The sequence below is a fragment of the Myotis yumanensis genome, unplaced genomic scaffold (genome assembly GCF_028538775.1).
Source record: "Myotis yumanensis isolate MYYU_CA2020_CCGP unplaced genomic scaffold, mMyoYum1.0.hap1 SCAF_8, whole genome shotgun sequence".
NCBI classification, from domain to species: domain Eukaryota; kingdom Metazoa; phylum Chordata; class Mammalia; order Chiroptera; family Vespertilionidae; genus Myotis; species Myotis yumanensis.
In genome coordinates, this window is record NW_027223759.1 from 6,873,546 (window position 1) to 6,893,377 (window position 19,832).

General features: G+C 42.0%; 1 protein-coding gene, 1 long non-coding RNA gene and 1 other non-coding gene across 3 annotated transcripts; 1 reads left to right on the forward strand and 2 right to left on the reverse strand.

The window, feature by feature from the left end:
• Positions 1-1,845: 1,845 nt before the first annotated feature.
• LOC139014889 (uncharacterized) lies at positions 1,846-4,472 on the reverse strand. The gene is made up of 2 exons (XR_011472374.1): positions 3,747-4,472; positions 1,846-3,351 (listed from the first exon to the last, which is right to left on the reverse strand). It is a non-coding gene; the product is annotated as an uncharacterized lncRNA (long non-coding RNA).
• On the forward strand, positions 4,084-19,536 carry COQ10B (coenzyme Q10B). Its single transcript, XM_070421765.1, has 5 exons — positions 4,084-4,283; positions 9,492-9,641; positions 12,327-12,519; positions 17,034-17,135; positions 18,505-19,536. Exons 1-5 carry the CDS (start codon positions 4,105-4,107, stop codon positions 18,670-18,672), a joined length of 792 nt encoding a protein of 263 aa, XP_070277866.1. The 5' UTR covers positions 4,084-4,104; the 3' UTR covers positions 18,673-19,536.
• On the reverse strand, positions 11,370-11,476 carry LOC139015841 (U6 spliceosomal RNA). Its single transcript, XR_011472498.1, has one exon. It is a non-coding gene; the product is annotated as a U6 spliceosomal RNA (small nuclear RNA).
• Positions 19,537-19,832: the final 296 nt, after the last annotated feature.

Genomic DNA, 19,832 nt, shown 5'->3' on the forward strand with positions numbered 1-19,832 from the left:
AGGCCAGAAGAGCAGGAATTGTGAATTTGAAGGTAATCTGATATAGAATTGTTTGGATACAGCTACAGAACCACCTGAATCGGCAACTACATCTGTTTTGTATTGAAAAATGTTTGACAAACTTTGTAGTTGTGCCGGGAGCCGGTCCATCCTTGCTGCTTGACACAATCGCTGCAGGAAAGAAACATCTGCACAGCATATGTTTCAATGGACCTGGCATATATAGGATACTGTTCTTAATATGTTTGCTCCCTTTAGCGCCATGTGTTTTAACCAAGGTCACCTCTCCGAGAAAGGTTGTTTCCCCAGGTGGGGATCTTTCCCTGAGGTTAGGGAGGGGATACAACCCCTTAATTAAGTGCCAGGCGGGTAGTTAAGCTACATAATCTTTACTCCCTGGAATGGAGATAAGAAACGCCCTAACCTTTGTAATAGAAATTGACAGGATTAAAATCGGCTGGTATAAATACGTATGTAACTAGACAATAAACATCAGATCCTCATCAGATCCTCGTCAGATCCTAACCAGAACCTAGCCAGAGAACATGGCAAAAGATCCTGGACAGAACCTGGCTACAGAACTTCACTGGAGAACCTAGACAGAACATGGCAAAAGAACCTGGATAGAACCTGGCTAAAGAACCTGATGACTGAACCTGGCTGGAGAACCTGGAGAACCTAGCTGGAGAACCTAGCGAGAGAACATGGCACCAGAACTTGGTTGGAGATCCTGACCAGAACTTGGTTGGAGTTCCTAACCAGAACTTTGCTGGAGATCCTGGAGGGAGAACCTCGCTATGCTGATGAACTGAAACCAGTTTCCATGTCATTCATTCTTCGCCGACTCCGTCCACACCTTTGGGGATCCCTGGACCCGATGGGGTTGGACCCCAACATAGTTGGGGATTTCAACTCACTCCACAAAGCATCTAGTGACTGCAATGAACAAAGCAAAAACAGAAAATAACAATCATACATATACACAGCAGCTAATATTAAGCATAAATAAAACCAAGCCACCATTCTACCCTCAAACTCAAATGACTTCCCTTTACACGTGGGCTAAACCCGAGCTGGTCCCATGACCTCCCGGGCACCCTGAGAAAGCCCTCACTGCCTGACCTCATTTGCTACCACTCTCCTCACTCGCTATGATCCAAAGCCTTGCTCTTCAACAAACAGGGCGAGGTTGTTCCTGCATGGGCCCTTTGCACTTGCTCATGCCTACACCTGAAGTAACTTTCCCCCAAATGTTCACATAATTCACTTCCTCGCTTCACTTAGGCCTTTGTTTCGTATGGCCTCCTCAGAGGCCCACCTGCCCACCCTACAGAAAAGAGCACCCAGCCTGACCCCTTTCCATCTCCTTGCCCTGCTGTTTCCTACGGCGCATGATTATCTGACATTGTGTTACATACTAGTTCATGGATTTCCCTCTAAAATTAGCTTCTATGATAGTCCGGCGGGCATGGCTTAGTGGTTGAGTGTCAACCTATGAACCAGGAGGTCACAGATTCCTGGTCGGAGGCTCCACCCCCAATGGGGGGGCATGTAAGCAGCAGCTGATCAATGATTCTCTTTCATCATTAATGGTTCTCTCTCTCTACCTCCCCCTTCCTCTCTGAAATCAATAAAAATACATATTAAAAACATAAAAGGGACAGAAATTCCCTGTGGATACACCCATGTTTAAAAAAAATAGACTTCTGTTCATTTATCCAGCACCTAAAGTGGCAAAGAGTAAGTGCCCCCCGACTATTTGTTGATACGTTTAATCAACTATTTCATTTACCAGGTCTACTGGTTAATAAACTGTATTTTGTAATAAAAAAACACACACGATAATTTCAAGAGAAGCATCAAAAGTGCTTTATTTGCGCTAGCTGATTTGACTCAGTGGATGGAGCGTCAGCCTGCGGACTGAAGGGTCTCGGGTTCGATTCCGGTCAAGGGCACATGCCCGGGTCACGGGCTCGATCCCCAGTGCAGAAGGCAGCCAATCAATGATTCTCTCTCATCATTGATGTTTCTATCTCTCCCTCTCCCTTCCTCTCAATAAAAATACATATTTTAAAAAGAAGTGCTTTATTCAAAGTAATGTCCATCGCTAGCTACACATTTCCCCCATCTTTCAGGTAATTTGTGGATACCGTCCCAATAGAACTTTTCTTGTTTTGAGGCAAACCATTCAGAGACCCAACTTTCCACTTCTTCGTATGTTTTGAAGTGTTGCTCAGAAAGTGCGTGTGCCATCGATCGGAACAAGTGGTAATCTGAAGGAGCAAGGTCTGGTGAATACGGCGGGTGGGTTAATACTTCCCAGGCAAGATCTTTCAATGTATCTTTAACTGGTTTTAAAGTGTGTGATGGTGCATCATCATGAAGCAAAATTACTTTGCCGTGTCTTCTGGCCCCTTCTGGTCGTTTTACGATCAAAGCGTGGTTCAAATTGATTATTTGTTGTTGGTAGCGATCATTATTAACGGTTTCACCTGGTTTTAGAAGCTCATAATACACCACACCTTCCTGATCCCACCAAACACAAAGCATTGTCTTCTTTCCAAAGGAATTTGGCCTTGCAGTTGATGCTGATGGTTGACCTGGATCAACCCATAATTTTGTGTGTTTGGGACTCTCAAAATAAATCCACTTTTCACCGCCAGTCACAATTCGATGCAAAAAAGACTTTCTTTCGTGCCGTTGAAGCAACATTTTACTGATGACTTTTCGGTTTTCCATTTGTCTTTCGTTCAGTTGATGTGGCATCCATTTTCCTTCCTTTAAAATTTTTCCCATTGCTTGTAAACGATCAGAAATTGTTTGCTGAGCAACATTTAATCTTTCTGCAAGTTGTTTTTGAGTTTGACACGCATCTTCATCCAATAATGCTTGTAATTGTTGGTCTTCAAACTTTTTCGGTTGACCTGGACGTTCTTTGTCTTTCACATCGAAATCATCACTTTTAAAGCGTTTAAACCAGCGTTCACAAGTATCTTGAGATGGAGCATGTTCACCATAAGCTTCCCGAAGTATACGATAACTTTCAGCAGCACGTTTCTTCAAGATAAAGTAATGAATTAAAACTTCCCGCAAATGCTCTTTTCTTGGCACGAAATTCGACATTTTTAAGCGTAAAAATACCTATGATGTTAACACCTTCAGCAGATTTGACATATGAAGTTTTGAGGCTTGCTGTCAATACAACAAAATAGCATCCATATCAAGTCGCATATATGTATCAACATATGTGTAACTCCACTTATTGAAAAAAAGTCCGCATTATTAGGCAGGAGGTAGTGGTGCTATCCTCAGTTTACAGGGAACTATGGTGTACGAAGGTTAAATAAGGACCTGGGAACAAAAGTAGGGGGAAATGTCAGGACTTGGTAACTGATTCCCGAGATGAGTGAATGGAAGGAAGCAAGGGTTGTCGGGTTTGTACGCAACAAGGGAAACCCCAACCACCCAGGGTCACCAATTAAATAAGCTGTTGGCCCCGCAGGAAGAAGGCACGGAGAACCCACGTCCCTTCCCGAAGGACGTGGCTCTCGGTCGCCCTCCCGCCACCCCGCGGGGCTGGCACGGCAGGTACTGTGCAGAGTACAGACAATCATTAACAGCAAGCCTGCCTGCCAGGCCTGGCACCGGGAGCGCCGGCGGGGCCGGCTGGGCACTCACGGGTTCGGACAGTTACACAATTAACACTGGGGACATCCGGCTTCCTCCCACCCCCGGGCGGCGCTCACGTGCCCGGCCTCGCGACCCACAGCGGAGCCCAGGAGAAGCGCGGCGGCTGGCGGGTCTCGGGCGCCGCACCAGCGCGGGAGGCGGGGTGAGCGGTCCGCGAGCCAGATGCGCGGCGGCGCGGGACTGCGGCGACTCCCGGCGGCCGGCCAGGGGGAGGGTGTGTCGGCGGCCCGGCGCCTCCTCTGATTGGCCGGCGAGATGACGTGCACGCTGACTCTCGGCCCTGAGGCGGTGGGAACGTGCGTCAGCTTTACGCAATCGGAGAGGAAGAAGGGGCGGGTCTGGAGGCTCAGGGCGGCCGCCTATTGGCTGGGAGGCGCCGGAGCCGAAGCCGGGCGGGACCTGGCCTCGCCGGAGATGGGCGGCGCCGCGAGTTTGGTCCAGGAGATAGGTACCGGCTTCAGAGAGACGATCATGGCAGCTCGAACCGGTCAGAGGGTCCTGAGAAAGGTGGTCTCGGGCTCGGGATGTCGTCCAAAGTCGCCGGTAGCAGCTGGACCCCCGGTTTCGGCGCAGGGGCCTACGCGGAACGTCAGGTAATAAACAGCAGGGGCGCCGCGACCCGGGAAGTTTTCCGCCCGGACCAGCGGAGTTGGGGGGCGCCCGGGGTCTATGAGTCGATGCGGAGCCGGACCCGGAGAGAAAGGTTCCTTGGGTTCTCCATTGGAGAGACTGGGGCGCCGCGTTTATCCGCGGGGGCCGGACGCTCGCCAGCCTATCCCGCCGCCCCGGCTGCCCCGGTGGCTCCCTGGCCTCGCGAGAGGCGGTGAATCACCGGGCGCAGCCAGTCTGGGAGCAGCTGATAAAACACGCCGGCCTCGCTCGCCGGGGGCCTTTCCGGTCTCCCTCCCCGCGGGCTGCTGGGCTGGCGGGGCTGGCGCCTGGCCGCGGACCCCTCCTCCTGCCCCTCCTGCCCCGCGAGCCTGAGGACCAGGCGTGCTCTCCCAGTTGCTGGTAGAGGTCTTTGCCCCCGCCCTTTGGTTCTTGCAAAACGAAGTGTAGCCGACGTGAGGGACTTGAATTTTTTTTTCCGCTCCACTGTAACTTGCAGGTCCTGTAACCTTGAACCACAGTCTGTCTTGGATTATCCCGGTTGGTTCCTTTTGGGGGGGGGGGGAGCAGAGTGGGGGGATTGGGAGGGGAGGGGGTGGAGAAGGACGTGGAACGTGAAAAATTCCATGCCTCCACCCCTTAGTTTCTTTTTACTTGTGACAATGTCATTAATGATGCTCGAACATTGAAATGGGTTGTAAACAATACGGAAACGGAGGGAGAAATCACACATCTAGTTGAGCTCCAGGACATTTAGATTCTATGAAGCATTTTTTTAAAAAATGCCAGCTCATCCTTTTTAGACAAATGTTGGTTGACATGGAATTAAAATCATCTTACATCGTTGACGCCTGCTTCTTCAGAAAATAACCTGGAAAAGTAGTTCCAAACAAAACACACCCTATGGTGCTTTAGATCTGCTTGGATTACTCTTATAAAATGTTTGGATTGCAAATAAACAAAACTGTCGCTTTTAAGAAGGCAAGTACAATTGCTTTAGTGTCATAATTGAGGCTTAAATTTCAAGATAAATATCTACTGTTTATGATAATGAAGATGGAGGGAGTTTATGAGTTCTTTGCTAGTCACAAGCATTAACATAGTTCTGGCCTATGAATCATTAACAGATTATTATAATTATACTAGAGGCCTGGTGCATGAGATTCGTGCACTGGGGGAGGGGCGGGGGATCCCTCGGCCAGGCTTGCGCCCTCTCTCATTCCTGGACCCCTTGTGGGGGATGTCGCCTGCCGGCTTAGGCCATCCCCCCAGCCCCAGCCCCCCAGCCCTCTGGCAGCCGGGGACCCCTTGCACCTTACTGTCCGCCTGCAGCAGAGGTGGGAGAGGCCGGAGAAGCTGAGCCCGGCTTCTGGCTGAGCAGCGCTCCCCCCTGTGGGAGCGTACTGACCACCAGGGGGCAGCTCCTGTGTTGAGCGTCTGGCCCCTGGTGGTCAGTGTGCATCATAGCAACCAGTCCTTCTGCTGTTTGGTTGATTTGCATATTAGGCCTTTATTATATAGGATTAACAGATAATATATAGTTATGGTACTATTGTACTTACCTAGTTATTAATAATAGTAAAGGAGCAAAGGGAAGGCCAGACATTATAGGCATGTTCCCTGCAAAACATTAGGAGAAGGGGACCCTTCAAAGGGAAGATAGACATGTCCAGTAAAGTTGGGGTGGCAGGGAAGGTGTTGTCTTTCAATCACACCTGGGAACAGAGGTCTTTGGCCAGAATGGGCGTAGCCACTGCCAGCATGCAGACCTTTGGGGAAATATAATCCCTTGAACAAAGAAGCTTGCTCTTATGTTCTTGGCCCTCTTGGGATTCATGTGACACTGGGCTTGTGCTCCTGCTCCCCTGCATTAGTCCCCACACAGTGGACTAATGGACTGCAGCTAGCCTGATGCTGACTGGACCCAGCTCCAGCATGGAAAGGAAACTGTGGACACTGGCTTTGCTTCTAGCTTTACTGAATCCCCAGCTACACTTCTACAGCTGGACTAAGGGATATGGGGCTTTAGAAACCCAGGAACGTAATTCCACGGAGATAAAGCTTTCTACCATATCTCACCCTCCCGTGGGGGCCTCCGGAAATTCTTCCAGCGCCACCCCAAGGACCTCACTCCCACTAGCAGTGGGAGAAGATGAGGCACATTTTTCTCCGGTAACAGTTATATGTAATTACAACAAATATATATTTAATAATTATATTATTATAGAGTATTATATATTCTCTAACATTTGAGATGTAATATGGGAAGATTAATGAGCAAAAAAGCTGTCCTTCATCTGGTCCAGTTTTTATTTCATGGCTTAACCATATATATGATTGTATGTCTCCTCATATTGCAGTTGACACATTATTCTTGATAGTGTATGAAAATAGATGTTCTGTCCAGGGCATTGTTACCATAGTCTGAAAATTAAGTAGGTAAACTCCTATAAGCTTGCTTTAAAAACAGGTGTTTCGCTTATGATTATAATTGGATTGTGTACGGGTTTCTTTGAGGGACGGAAGGGATGGTATTACATGAACCTACTACCAAACTCAAAACCATATGTAGTTAGAAGTAAGCATCCTATTAACCAGACCCTCAGTTCACCTTTTCAGAAGCAATGATCTTTTTTTAATAAAAGCCTATCTCATAGAAGCTTTTTTTCTGATATTGATTTATCAGAAAATTAGTATAATTGTGCACAATACCTGCTACATAATTGGTTTTTATAATAGACTAGAGACCCGGTGCACAAAAATTTGTGCACTCGGGGGTAGGGGGTCCCTCAGCCCGGCCTGTGCCCTCTCGCAGTCTGGGACCCCTCGGGGGGTGACCACTTGCTGGCTTAGGCCTGCTCCCTGGGGGATTGGGCCTAAGCAGGCAATCAGACATCCCTCTGGCAGCCCAGCAGCCCTCAGGGGATGCCCACTTGCCAGTGGGGAGCAGACCTAAGCTGCAGTCAGACATTCTTAGCGCTGCTGAGGAGGCAGGAGAGGCTCCCACCACCACCGCTGTACTGGCAGCCATCAGCCTGGCTTGTGGCTGAGCAGAGCTCCCCGCTGTGAGAGCACACTGACCACCAGAGGGCAGCTTCTGCATTGAGCATCTGCCCCCTGGTGGTCAGTGTGTGTCATAGTGACCAGTCATTCCCAGTCTTTGTGCTGTTAGGGTCAGTTTGCATATTACCCTTTTACTATATAGGATAGAGGCCTGGTGCACAGGTGGGGGCCGGCTGGTTTGCCCTGAAGGGTGATCCGGATCAGGGTGGGGGTCCCGCTTGGGTGCCTGGCCAGCCTGGATGACGGGCTGATGGCTGTTTGCAGCTGGTCACACCCCCTTCGGGGTGGGGGTCCCCCCTGGGGTGCCTGGCCAGTCTGGGTGAGGGGCTGAGGGTCGTTTTCAGGCTGGTGGGCGACTGAAGCTCCCAGCCTTTTTTTTTTTTTTTTTTTTTCTTTTTTTTATTCTGGGATTTATTTACCTTCTATAGCTGTCACTGGAGCTGAGAGCCAGCTCCAGCTCTGAGGCTGTGGCTGGCTGAAAGCAGGTTTCTGGGTTTGTTTAGCTTCTATAATTGCAACATTGTTGCATCCGGAGCTCAGAGCTGGGCAGCGGCAGGCGGGGAACCTTGGCTTCCTCCGTCACTGGAGCAAGCAAGCCTCATGTTCGCTTCAGCTGCGTGGCTGCTGGCCGCCATCTTGGTTGGCAGTTAATTTCCATATCTCGCTGATTAGCCAATGGTAAGGGTAGCGAAGTTACGGTTAATTACCATGTTTCTCTATTATTCGATAGGACTATTATTAGATAGGATAACAAGGTATCTAACAAAAAGTGGATAAAGTAGGTAAAACTGTTACAGCAGTTAAAGACAGCTAAGAATGTCTTAGGAGGGAAACAGATAATTAGGCATTTTGTACACCAAATTTGGATTTGTAATCAGTGTGACTAACAGAGAGTCTAAATTATTTTTGTAGCTTCTTTTTAAAAGAGGAAGCTAAATTAACTTCCTAATTATTATTATTATTATTTCTTTTTATTTTTTAGAGAGAGAGTGGAAGGGACGGGGGGGGGGGAGAGAGAGAGAGAGAGAGAGAGAAACTGTGAAAGAGACACATCAATTGGCTCTCTCTTGCGTGCACGCTGACCAGGGCCAGGAATCGAGCCTGCAACCAAGGTATGTGCCCTTGACCGGAATCAAACCTTGGACTCTTTAGTCTGCAGGCCGACACTCTGTCCATTGAGTCATACTGGCTAGGGTCTAATTATTTTATTTCCACTGCTCTACTTTATTTAGCAGAATATGTACCATTCACTTTTATTGGTATAATCCCACTTTAAAGTAAACTATAGGTTTACTTAAAAAAAAAAATCACTTCTTTTAATATTATCTTCACCTTTGAAATAAGATTTGCCTAACACCCTTACCCTCTCTCTAGGAGAGGGATCTATCTAAAATCTCTTGACTAAAAAAGAATATCATGGATATCTTTGAAATATGTTCTTACCATTTATTATAAAATCAACTACTACTTGTTATGTCTTAGAAAACTTGGAATTCACAAAGCAATCTTGTTTTCCCATGTTTTCCCCATTATTTCATTTCTTGAAATGTTCCATCCTTTTGTGCCAAGATGATGGAACAATCGTTCGGATAGGGTCACCCGGTCTCCAATCTGAGAGTGAGACCTAATTTCAAACCTAATAGAGTAGATAAAAAATTAAGGAACCCTGCCCTGGCCGGTGTAACTTGGTTGGAGCCTCATCCTATACAGCAAAAGGTGGCAGGTTCGATTCCTGTCAAGGCACATATCCAGGTTGTAGGTTCAATCCCCAGTCGGAGGCAACTGATCACAGCGATGTTTCTCTCTCTCCCCTCTCTTAAAAAAAGGGGGGGAAGAATTAAGGAGCCTCTATGGTTCCAGCTGGGAAAACAACCTAGGTAGATAAGATGAGTTGAAAACTATACAATGAATATTGTAGCAAGTGTGTGGCATGATTTTGTTATTTACAGACTGAAAGCCAACATTTTGGGGTTTTGGGAGATTCCTTTTGTGCCAGAACTTTTCTAAGCCTAACTGTAAGCTGTTATTTTAGTTATGGTACTTAAGAAGCTTGTGTGTGTGTGTGTGTGTGTGTGTGTGTGTGTGTGTACATGTGCATAATCTAAATCACATCATTTTTGTCTTCTTAGATACTTAGCTTCCTGTGGTATATTGATGAGCAGAACTCTTCCACTACATACCTCAGTTTTGCCCAAGGAGATATATGCAAGAACTTTCTTCAAAATTGCTGCACCGTTAATAAACAAAAGAAAGGAGTATTCAGAGAGGAGAATTATAGGGTTTGTATACAGTAATAGTTGAACTAAAGAGCACTTTCTTTTCTATTGAGTACTGTCCCTCTTTTTTCTGGATTCTCTGCTTATAGGCTAAGTCCTGGTTTTTTTAGATTGGCCTTTCCATAGCCGTTGCATTTTGTAAATATATTTTGAGTGGATATAATTATATGTAAATATAATTAATTATATTTCAACCTTGACATGTAAAGAAAATAATTAAGCTGTTATGACCGGCATTATTATTGTACATTATTCTTTTCTATTGTGGCACAATTACTAATATCTAGGCCCCAAATATGTTTAACTAGCTCCCTCACATACACACATACAGAGGTAAGTACATACGGACATACTAAGAGGCCCCTACCATCTAGAACCTTTTCTATAAAGGGCCAGATAGTAATATGTGGGGCTTTGTGGGCCACCCTGTCTCTGTTGCAACTACTCAACTCATTGTAGCCCCAAAGGAGCCACAGAAAATCTGTAATAGATAAAAGGGCATGGCTATGTCCTAATAGAACTTCACTTATAAAGACAAGCATGGGGCCTGATCTAGAGGTATATGTCACTAAACCAGAAATACAGCATCCATCATATGGGAGTTTCTACAAGGCGGTCCTAATTCCACACAGGCCATTATGCAGTACAGAATTCTTGTAAAAGTGCATTTTATTCATTTATTCAGTTGCTTTTTTTCTTCTGATTTTTCTGTAGTAAATGGCTTTCTGCTGACTCATAACTTTTGTCGCTAAATTATCTTTATTACTGGCTAGTCACTAATAGTTAAGGTAATGCTAGCAGGTGTACGGATAAAACCCAAAAGTTTATTTCTTTCTCATGTAAAGTTCAAGTGGGCATTCCCAGTCCATGAGCAGCAATCCTCCCAAGCCGTGATTCAGAAACCCAGGCTCCATCCAACTTGGGACTTTGGTAATTTCTTAGTCTACAGAGTCTTTCTCTTTATTTTATTTTTCAACTACAGTTTACATTCAGTATTATTTTGTATTAGTTTCAGGTGTTGAGTGTAGTGGTTTGACAATCATATACTTCACAAAGTGGTACCCCCAAAATTTCAAGTGCTCACCTGGTACCAAACATAGTTATTACAATATTATTAACTATATTCCCTATCCTGTACTTTACGTCTCTGTGATTATTTTGTGACTATCAATTTGTAGTTCTTAATCCCTTCACCTTTTTTACCCAGCTCCCAAGCCCCCAACCCTCCAGAAACCATCAGTCTGATCTCTATATCTATGAGTCTGTTTTTATTTGTGTTTTTTAAAAACATATCTTTATGATTTCAGAGAGGAAAGGAGAGGGAGAGAGAGAGAGAAAGATCAGTGACGAGAGAGACTCACTGATTGGCTGCCTCCTGCATGTCTCCTACTGGGGATTGAGCCCATAACTTGGGTATGTGCCCTGACCAGGAATCAGACTGTGACCTCGTGGTTCATAGGTCGACACTCAAGCATTGAGCCATGCTGACTGGGCATGAAATGTGCTTTTTTAATATAACAATTTATGATAAACCTCTTTGCTCTAGCAAGCATATGAAACTCAAAGGCTAAATGGGCCAAATAAACAAGGTTTAAGTTTATGTGGGCCACAAAAAAACAAAAGCTTCAATTTTCATAGAAACGTAGGTTTATTTCGATAGAGACGTGCTGAATACAAAGGGCTGAAATAAAGGAGTCCTGGTTAACATAAAATAATAGAACATTTTTTTTTTAAAATATGGAACGCTTCACGAATTTTCGTGTCATCCTTGCGCAGGGGCCATGCTAATCTTCTCTATATCGTTCCAATTTTAGTATATGTGCTGCCGAAGCGAGCACAATAATAGAACATTTTAATAAAAATTTATATTTTTTCTTGGACATTAACTTACCAGACACTGAATAACTGCACAAATTAATAAGCGTAATGCAAATAAACCTATTTTTCTTATTCTCCGAAAGTGAAATATTTCCTGTTGCGCATACCAAGCAAGTCAGTACAAGACGAATGACGTGGCTGCTAAAATATTCACTGTTAGTATAAGTGGAAATGGTGCGCCTGTGCGTAAGGGAAATGAATGCAACATGATTATAGTAATCAGTTATTAGCGAATGTTGTAGTTCGTTATTAATAATTATGTATAACAGGATATTATAAAAATTAAGTTACGAAATTTTTATTGAAACTTTTCTTACATTCCGTTATATTGGCTGGGCCGCAAAAATATTCATTGTGGGCCGTGAGTTTGACGTGCTTGCAAGTCTAAAGGATATATTTGATCTTTTAAATAACTGAGACAGAGTTCCACAATATGTGTACCAGAATTTATTAATCATTTATTACTATCATATTAAGCATTTATTAATGTCTAACAACTAGTAAACATTAACTTTTTTTTCTCACAAACTCAATTTTTCAGTGCTGGCCATTCATTAAAATTATAAAAAGTACATCTGCAAGCCAGATCCAGCCTGTGGTGTGCCAAATTATGACCTCTGCTATGAATGTGTATTTAGCTCCCTTTCATTTTGTGTTGCTTTCAGGTCATTCATTTTAGAGTATGTATGGTTCAACATGTCCCAAATGATTTATTGTCTCATATGCAATAAGTTTTATGTATATTCAATTTAAAGTATATGTATACCATATAACTAAATGCAGTTAACAGTTCTTTTTTTTTCTTTAAAGATACTCTATGCAGGAAATGTATGATGTAGTAGCAGGAATGGAAGATTACAAGCATTTTGTTCCGTGGTGCAAAAAATCCAATATAATATCCAAGAGATCCGGATACTGCAAAACACAATTAGAAATTGGATTTCCACCTGTATTGGAGCGCTATACATCTGTAGTAACCATGGTGAAACCACATTTAGTAAAGGTAATTGTTTTACTTATTTTAAATATTTCCCAAATATTGATTACATAAAATGGGTTCAAGTGTAATTGATTTAAAAGATTTTCCTAAACTAATAGAAGAGGAGGAAAATAACCACTAAAATATGAAAATGAGCTCTTTTTTTCTTCTTTCTGTTGAAGACTATCACTCACAGGAAAGACTGGGCCACACAGTGAGAAATGTTTTAAGTTAATCTTTGCACTATTTTTTTTTTTTTTAAGTGAAGGAAAGGTACAAAAGATAAATGTGGAGGGCATAAATATTGCTGTGGTCCTGCCATGTACCAGGTACTGAAATGCCAGCTGCTGTTGCATGTGTTACATTAATGTTCTTACCCTTGTCAGCAGAGGGTACACATATAAGAAAGGTACCGAAAAGGCAGGCTCCATGGGGTAATACCCATTTCCTTTGAATTCCTAGAGTGTGGTGACACAGACTTTTACAGCTGAGTTATGTTTTGTGCCCACAGGATTAGGTGGTGATGCCATTTTTTGGTAATTGGCCAGAGCTAAGCACCTTTGTCAGTTCTTTGTCAGGCATTGAATGAATTGTAACTCATAGTAGAAAGCGTATGCTTGCCCAGTGAAGCTAAGACCTTCAAGTCCACCCTAGTCTCACTCTCAAACCTTGAACTCCACTTAAAGGACTGTGTTCCATTCTGGGATTTTGCCATTATTAGGAATGTTTTAGAGTTTTTACCTACTATATGTAATTGCCTCTCTTATAATAGCTATAATTTAAATAGCTACTGATTGAGCTATTTGTAGTACTTTAGTTGAATTACTCATTTAACCTTCACCACATTCCTTTGACATTAAAATGTTATTATTCTTATTGTATAGTTGAGCAAAATAAAGCTCAGAAGAGTTAGATAACTTGCCCAAAGTTATAAAGTTTTTATAAGACTCTGTAACTCAGTCTTTCTGATATCAATGAATATCTCTATAATCTTTATTCCCTGACTTCAGTCTCCTACCATTTAAACTCTTATAACTTAAATCTTAAAATATCATAGGTGTCTAAAAGAACTCTAAAAACAAAAAATCGCGTTTTCTCCCTCTGGCTTTCTTCTCTTCCCTGGCTTCTTAATACATACAGGATAAAGTCAGTCGTTTTATTGTCATGGGCCCATCTACTCCACCATCCTCCCTCACACACATTACAGCTAATGTTCAGGCAGTACCATACACCTTAAAGTCCCATGGATGTCCCATACAGTGCTTCTTCCACAGCCCCGTGCCTTCGCATGTTGTTCACTAGTCTACCTGTAATAAACTTGACTCCTTGCCGTTAATTCGTCAAATTCCAGCTGTCTGGTGTTGCATCCTCCCTTTCCTTTCATATAGATAATCAGCTCCACCTCTGATTTCTCTGGGCTTTTTACATGCTTTATTTATCTCTTAACACTCAATATAATTAGTTCTTCATCTGGATTTCTGCTTGACAAGATTGAGCTACTTGAGGGAATGGGACAGCCTCTTTTTCCTCTCTACCCTCAGGAACAGCACTATAATGATGGGAGCCATGAGGGCTCCTTGCTTACGAAGATCTCACTACTGCGTTCTTGGGTTATTGCAGATCTAGAGATGCTAATAATAATAATGTCGGGAAATTTCAACACTGTGGAGGAGGGAGGAAACTATTAGAAAAAGTCATAATAAATGTATTAGATGATCATTGCTAGCTCAATTTTATGAGGCTTAGAGAAATTAAGAACCTTACACAAATTCATTGTATGTGTCATATTCCAACACTTTTTCCATTAAAATAAGCTGCCTCACTTAATGTGCTAATTGTTTAAAGATATACTTGAGAATAACACAACTCGGTATGCTCAGTTTTCAGTTATCCATGGGCTCAGGTACTGGATTATAATACCTAATACACATTTATTTATAACATGCAGTTAAAATCATTATAACCAAGGGAGGAGCGGAAGCCCTGTGAATTATTAGCTTCCCAAAATGTGCCTGTGACTTTATGTGCCAGTTATAATGTGTGAGTCTACATGAATCTGTAATGGCCTGAAGCCCTGCGACTTCTCAGCAGATTTAATAGAGGCAACAGGTCAGTGACTCTCACTGCCTAGTTCACAACATAAACATTTTATATGGCATAGTTTCTATGGCCGGCGTCAGTTCAGTCAGAACCACCAGCTGAAGGTCATCTTCAGAACACCTCCTGTGGCCAGCCTCTCTGCTGTTAGGAATGAGGTCTTTGGTAGTGATGTCCCTTTCAACAGGTAGCGTAAACATCTGTCCTTGGGCTTGGTGATCTGTATGAGTGCACCACTGCCACATTTTGTGCCCAAGTAGTCAGAGGAAGGTGCTGCATTGTATTGTCTTCTCAGCAACTGTTCTCCTACATTGTTACATTCCCTAGACGCTTCTTATGTGGTTGTAAGAAAGGTAGAATGTATTATCTTAAAATTGGGTAGCTGAAATAAAGATTTTATTACAGACTTTTTTTTAAAAAATATATTTTATTGATTTTTTTACAGAGAGGAAGGGAGAGAGAGAGAGAGTTAGAAACATCAATGAGAGAGAAACATCGATCAGCTGCCTCTCGCACATCTCCTACTGGGGATGTGCCCACAACCCAGGTACATGCCCTTGACCGGAATCGAACCTGGGACCTTTCAGTCCGCAGGCCAACGCTCTATCCACTGAGCCAAACCGGTTTCGGCTTATTACAAACTTTTGATGTGCTTAAAAATTAGCTGGTCATTATTGAACTATATATATAAAGCCGAACCTTAACAAAACTTTTTTAATGTTTTTATTGATTTCAGAGAGGAAGAAAGGGAAAGAGAGAGAGAGAGAGAGAAACTTCAATGATGAGAGAGAATCATTGATCAGCTGCCTCTTGCACATTCCCTACTGGGGATCGATCCTGAAACCTGGGCATGTGCCCTGACCTCCTGGTTCATGGGTTGATGCTCAACCACTGAGCCGCACCAGCTAGACTAAAGCAGAATCTTTTGAAGAAAATTTTCACTTCTCCCCAGTGACTTAACAAAATGTGACTAAATTCAGCTATTAAAGTAGTTAGTATTTCTGAAATGAATAAAAAATATATTTTAAAAAGTAGCATTTTAATGACTACTATTTTACAATGTCTAAATGAATATTAAGACATTCACTTGTTTCCATTTTGATAATTATATTTTTGATAAACATGTAAATGTTTATCAAACATTTCTTTATAAATACTTGTTAGTATGGATGTAGTTGATCTTCGTAATGATTCTACCATGTTACCATCTGATAATTGATTCAAAGGGAATTCAGTGAAGAGGAACTGAGGCATAAACTGCAAATCAATTTTTAACTCTTTGGTTCCCAGTTTGAACTGTCTGTGGAGAGATCCAGAATGGTCAGAAATTCTATGCTTGGGAGGTTATAGCTAGGGAAGAAGAAGTGACGGTTTACTTTGCGGAAAGTGAGTTTACCTATGCAAGTCCTTATTTGCTAATCTGTAGTGTATAGCATCAGGGGAGGGACATTATAAACTCTTGAGGGAATAAGTTATCAAAGAGAAAGGAGCTTAATCATTTATTAGCTCCAATAAATGCCAGAAGAGCTGAAAACTTAAGGCTTAATTGAGGAGGTTTTTCTGTTTTTGTTTTTTAATGGTCTGCTGCTGAGGGAAAGTGGTATGTATTATTGAGGTAAGTTGTCTACTAGTATAAGGCCCACATAGCATCTTAGGATAGTAAATAACTTCATTCAAGGTCATAACCCACCCTAACAATGGACTAATGACTGTGGTCTGGCCTCCATTTTTCACACAGCAGAAGGCAAACTCTTCAGTGGGTCTCAGTCAGCATTTTTAGTGCTTAGAATGGGAGCTAGGATGCTCTGCACAGAATCTCACTAAGAGTTGCATTCCAGTGTGCACACACACAGAGAGTAAATGTGCGCACTGGAAAGGTCAGAGGTCAGGCACAAGAGTCAGGGCCAGGCTTCCATGAAAACTGGAGCCAAAGAGGCCTCTAGAAATAAAGGATGAGTGGAGGATGTGATTGATAAGAGAGAAATCTTTGGGTAGGAAAGAAGATAAAATTTTCAAAGGGATCTGTGCCAGATACCTTATAACTGTTTAGCCATCTTAGGGTGATGATATATGACAGGTATTATACTCATTTTGCAGATTAAGGAATTAACTTGTTCAGGATAACTTTTAAGTGGCAGAGCTGGAAATAAACTTCCAGAAAATCACTCTGTTTTGCTGCTGGAGGAGAGAACTCCAAATAGCTCAGTGGGTGCGACAGTGGAAGAGAGAACAGCTGGCAACCTTGAGGGTTCCAGGGGGAAAAGAAAATGCTCATATTGGCAAGAGGTCACTGCCTAATACCAAGCTAAAAGTGAGAAGCTTTCATCACCTGTGGTCTGACTATAAAAATACTTGCTTTTCAAAGAAGTCATCCTCCATTATAGATTCTGGACAATCCAAGTGGTATTTTATTGCAGCTGTATTTTTGCATTTTGTTCTAGGCATCCTGCACTGATGGGAAGCTTTTCAATCATTTGGAGACTGTTTGGCGTTTTAGCCCAGGTCTGCCTGGCTACCCAAGGACTTGTACCTTGGATTTTTCAGTAAGTCATATCACAAAGCCCTTCATTTGTTCCAAATATCAGGTGAAGTTGGTAAAAAAGGAGTAATCCATTTATTAGAGCCCATTAATATGCCATTATTAATAATCTTATTCAAATAGCAATTACTGAAAACCACTTTTTTAAAATCTCAAATTTTTGAGTATAGAATTTCTTTTTCTCTAATTCTATAAGAAAGAATATTAATGAATCTTTCTATTGTATTTCTTGAGACCTTGAATAACAATTCCTTCTCTACTTTCTAATCTTTACAAGTTCATAGGTTATAAGATATATGCTGACTTTACTGCCAGTTTAATAACCTAACACCAAATGAAATTTACACATTGATCTGCATCTTATGATGCAGAAATAAAGTGCAAAAGGAACAAATGTGTTTTTAGAATCTAGGGACTGAGGTATTTTCTTGTTCACATCACTTTAGTTATAGCACTGTGGCTTTTTCTTTGCCAACAGAATATATTTGCTGTTTATATTTGCAACTCAGGCATTACATTTTAAAAAATGGTCATAATATTAATGGTCATAAATTTCTACATGCTGTTCTCAGCTCTTGAATTGCTTTCATTAAAATATTAGTGGATATTAATGGGACAGTGAGGGACATTTGAATTAGACCTGAGTAGATTAAATAACAGCATTATCATCTAATAATATTAACTCCCTCTGTTAATTTCTGGTTTTAATGCACTGTGGTTATAGAATACATTAAAACAGGGGAATCTGGTTGATGGGTTTATGAGAAATCTTTGTATTGTTTTTGCAACTTTTAAAAAAATCTTAAATTATTTTAAAATGAAAAATTAAAAGTTCTAAAACTTAGTAGCTATTTGGTCCTTAAAATACTACTTCTCAAAGCTTACCTGAGTTCTCTCTTGAGGGGATATAAGTTCACTGTCTACTTTGACATTGAGCCACCTACCCCATCTGTTTGGTGGATCAGTTTTACCTCCTTGCTGCTACTTCCCAGGTGAGGGAGTTGCTTCTCTTCCTTATTTCCTACTGGGAGGTAGGTAGATCTAAAAGGGACCCCTTCATAGGAAGCCAGAGTAATAAACATGGTATTCAGCAGACTTTTTCCGTTTTTTAAACTTAATAAAAGCTGGCTTTGCCTTGAAATGAGTCGTTGGTCTTGTTCACTTATGTTTGTTTTGCCCACAGTTGTGCTTATTGCAGTAAATAGGACTCCGTCTTCTGAGAGGTGTTTAAAAATCTCATCGAGATAGGCCCATCCAGCTCTGCCTTCCACACTGGGCCAAAGAGCCCATTTCACACTGTGAATACAGTGCCCTAACTAGAGAGTTAGTGAGAGAAAGATCTTCCTAAGTTAATTGTGGACATTTTCCTACAGGTTTCGTTTGAATTCCGCTCACTTCTACATTCTCAGCTTGCCACATTGTTTTTCGATGAAGTCGTAAAGCAGATGGTAGCGGCCTTTGAAAGAAGAGCGTGTAAGCTGTATGGTCCAGAAACAAATATACCTCGGGAGTTAATGTTTCATGAAGTTCATCACACGTAAGAAGAGGAAAGAACTGGAACTGGTCACCTACTCGTGACTTCAGTGTGTTCACTTTTGGAACGTGCTTTTATCATTTGCTTTCAGAAGCCAGAAAGCATTTGTTCAGCCCAGCTTTGATTATAAACCTACACCATCGAAAATTTGCACTTGGAATATGGAAGCACATGTACATAGAATTCAATCACGTATAATTCAAAGTAATGCGTACATTAGCATATTTACAGTCAATGGGATGTCATCACTATTGCTAGAATACTGACATCACTCTTCTGAGAGAAATTGAAACTAAACTTAAACCTTTTAGTTATCACTTTATCCGAAAGAGGTTAGTGGAGATACTCATGTAGTATATATTATAATGAGCATATCACGTTTAAGTTATTAAATTCAGACTATTTATAACTTACTGTCATAGGGCCTGTGTCACGGGTTAGGATATTTGCATAATCATCAGATACTTACAGTAAAAACGTTGACTTAACAATACTGTTCATGAAGGTTCCTTGGCACCTTTTTAAAATTGTTCTGATGGTAGTAGGAGATAATTCAACGCTATAGTGAGGTTAACTCCCTGATAAACTCCTGGCTTTTTTGGTGAGTGGTCCAGAGCTTTAAGCTACATTTTTTATAGTTTGCAACCCTCTCCCAGGTACTTTGCTCTTTCAACAATGCTGATTGTGTATCAAATCGTGTCTACAACAGTGGGCAACATGAAGAGAAGTTGGCTGCTGTCTCCAGCACCATGCATCCCTATTTTCTATTTATTGTGTATACTCACTTTCAATAATGTATTTCAAACTGATATTTTTGTATACAAATCAATGTAAGGACTGAAGTGGTAACTTAATAAAGTTAATTTGTTTATTTTGTAGTTATTTCAGTTATTGAAATCTTCCTGTCTCGATGTGTATTTACATAGACATAGTAAAGTTTAATTATAGCATTTATATCTTTAGAATACTTTCACAGAGATAAATCTGGACAAAATACAGACTTTTAATCAATGTTGATCATCTTCCCTCCTTTCACTTCATACCCAGTAGCCCTCTTGCATTAAGTGCTATTCACTTTGTTTCCTCAGATCAATTAGGGGCCTCGACACTTAGTTCCCTGTATCACTTTATAGAACACATCGGTTTGGAGTACCTGGTGTAGAGCAT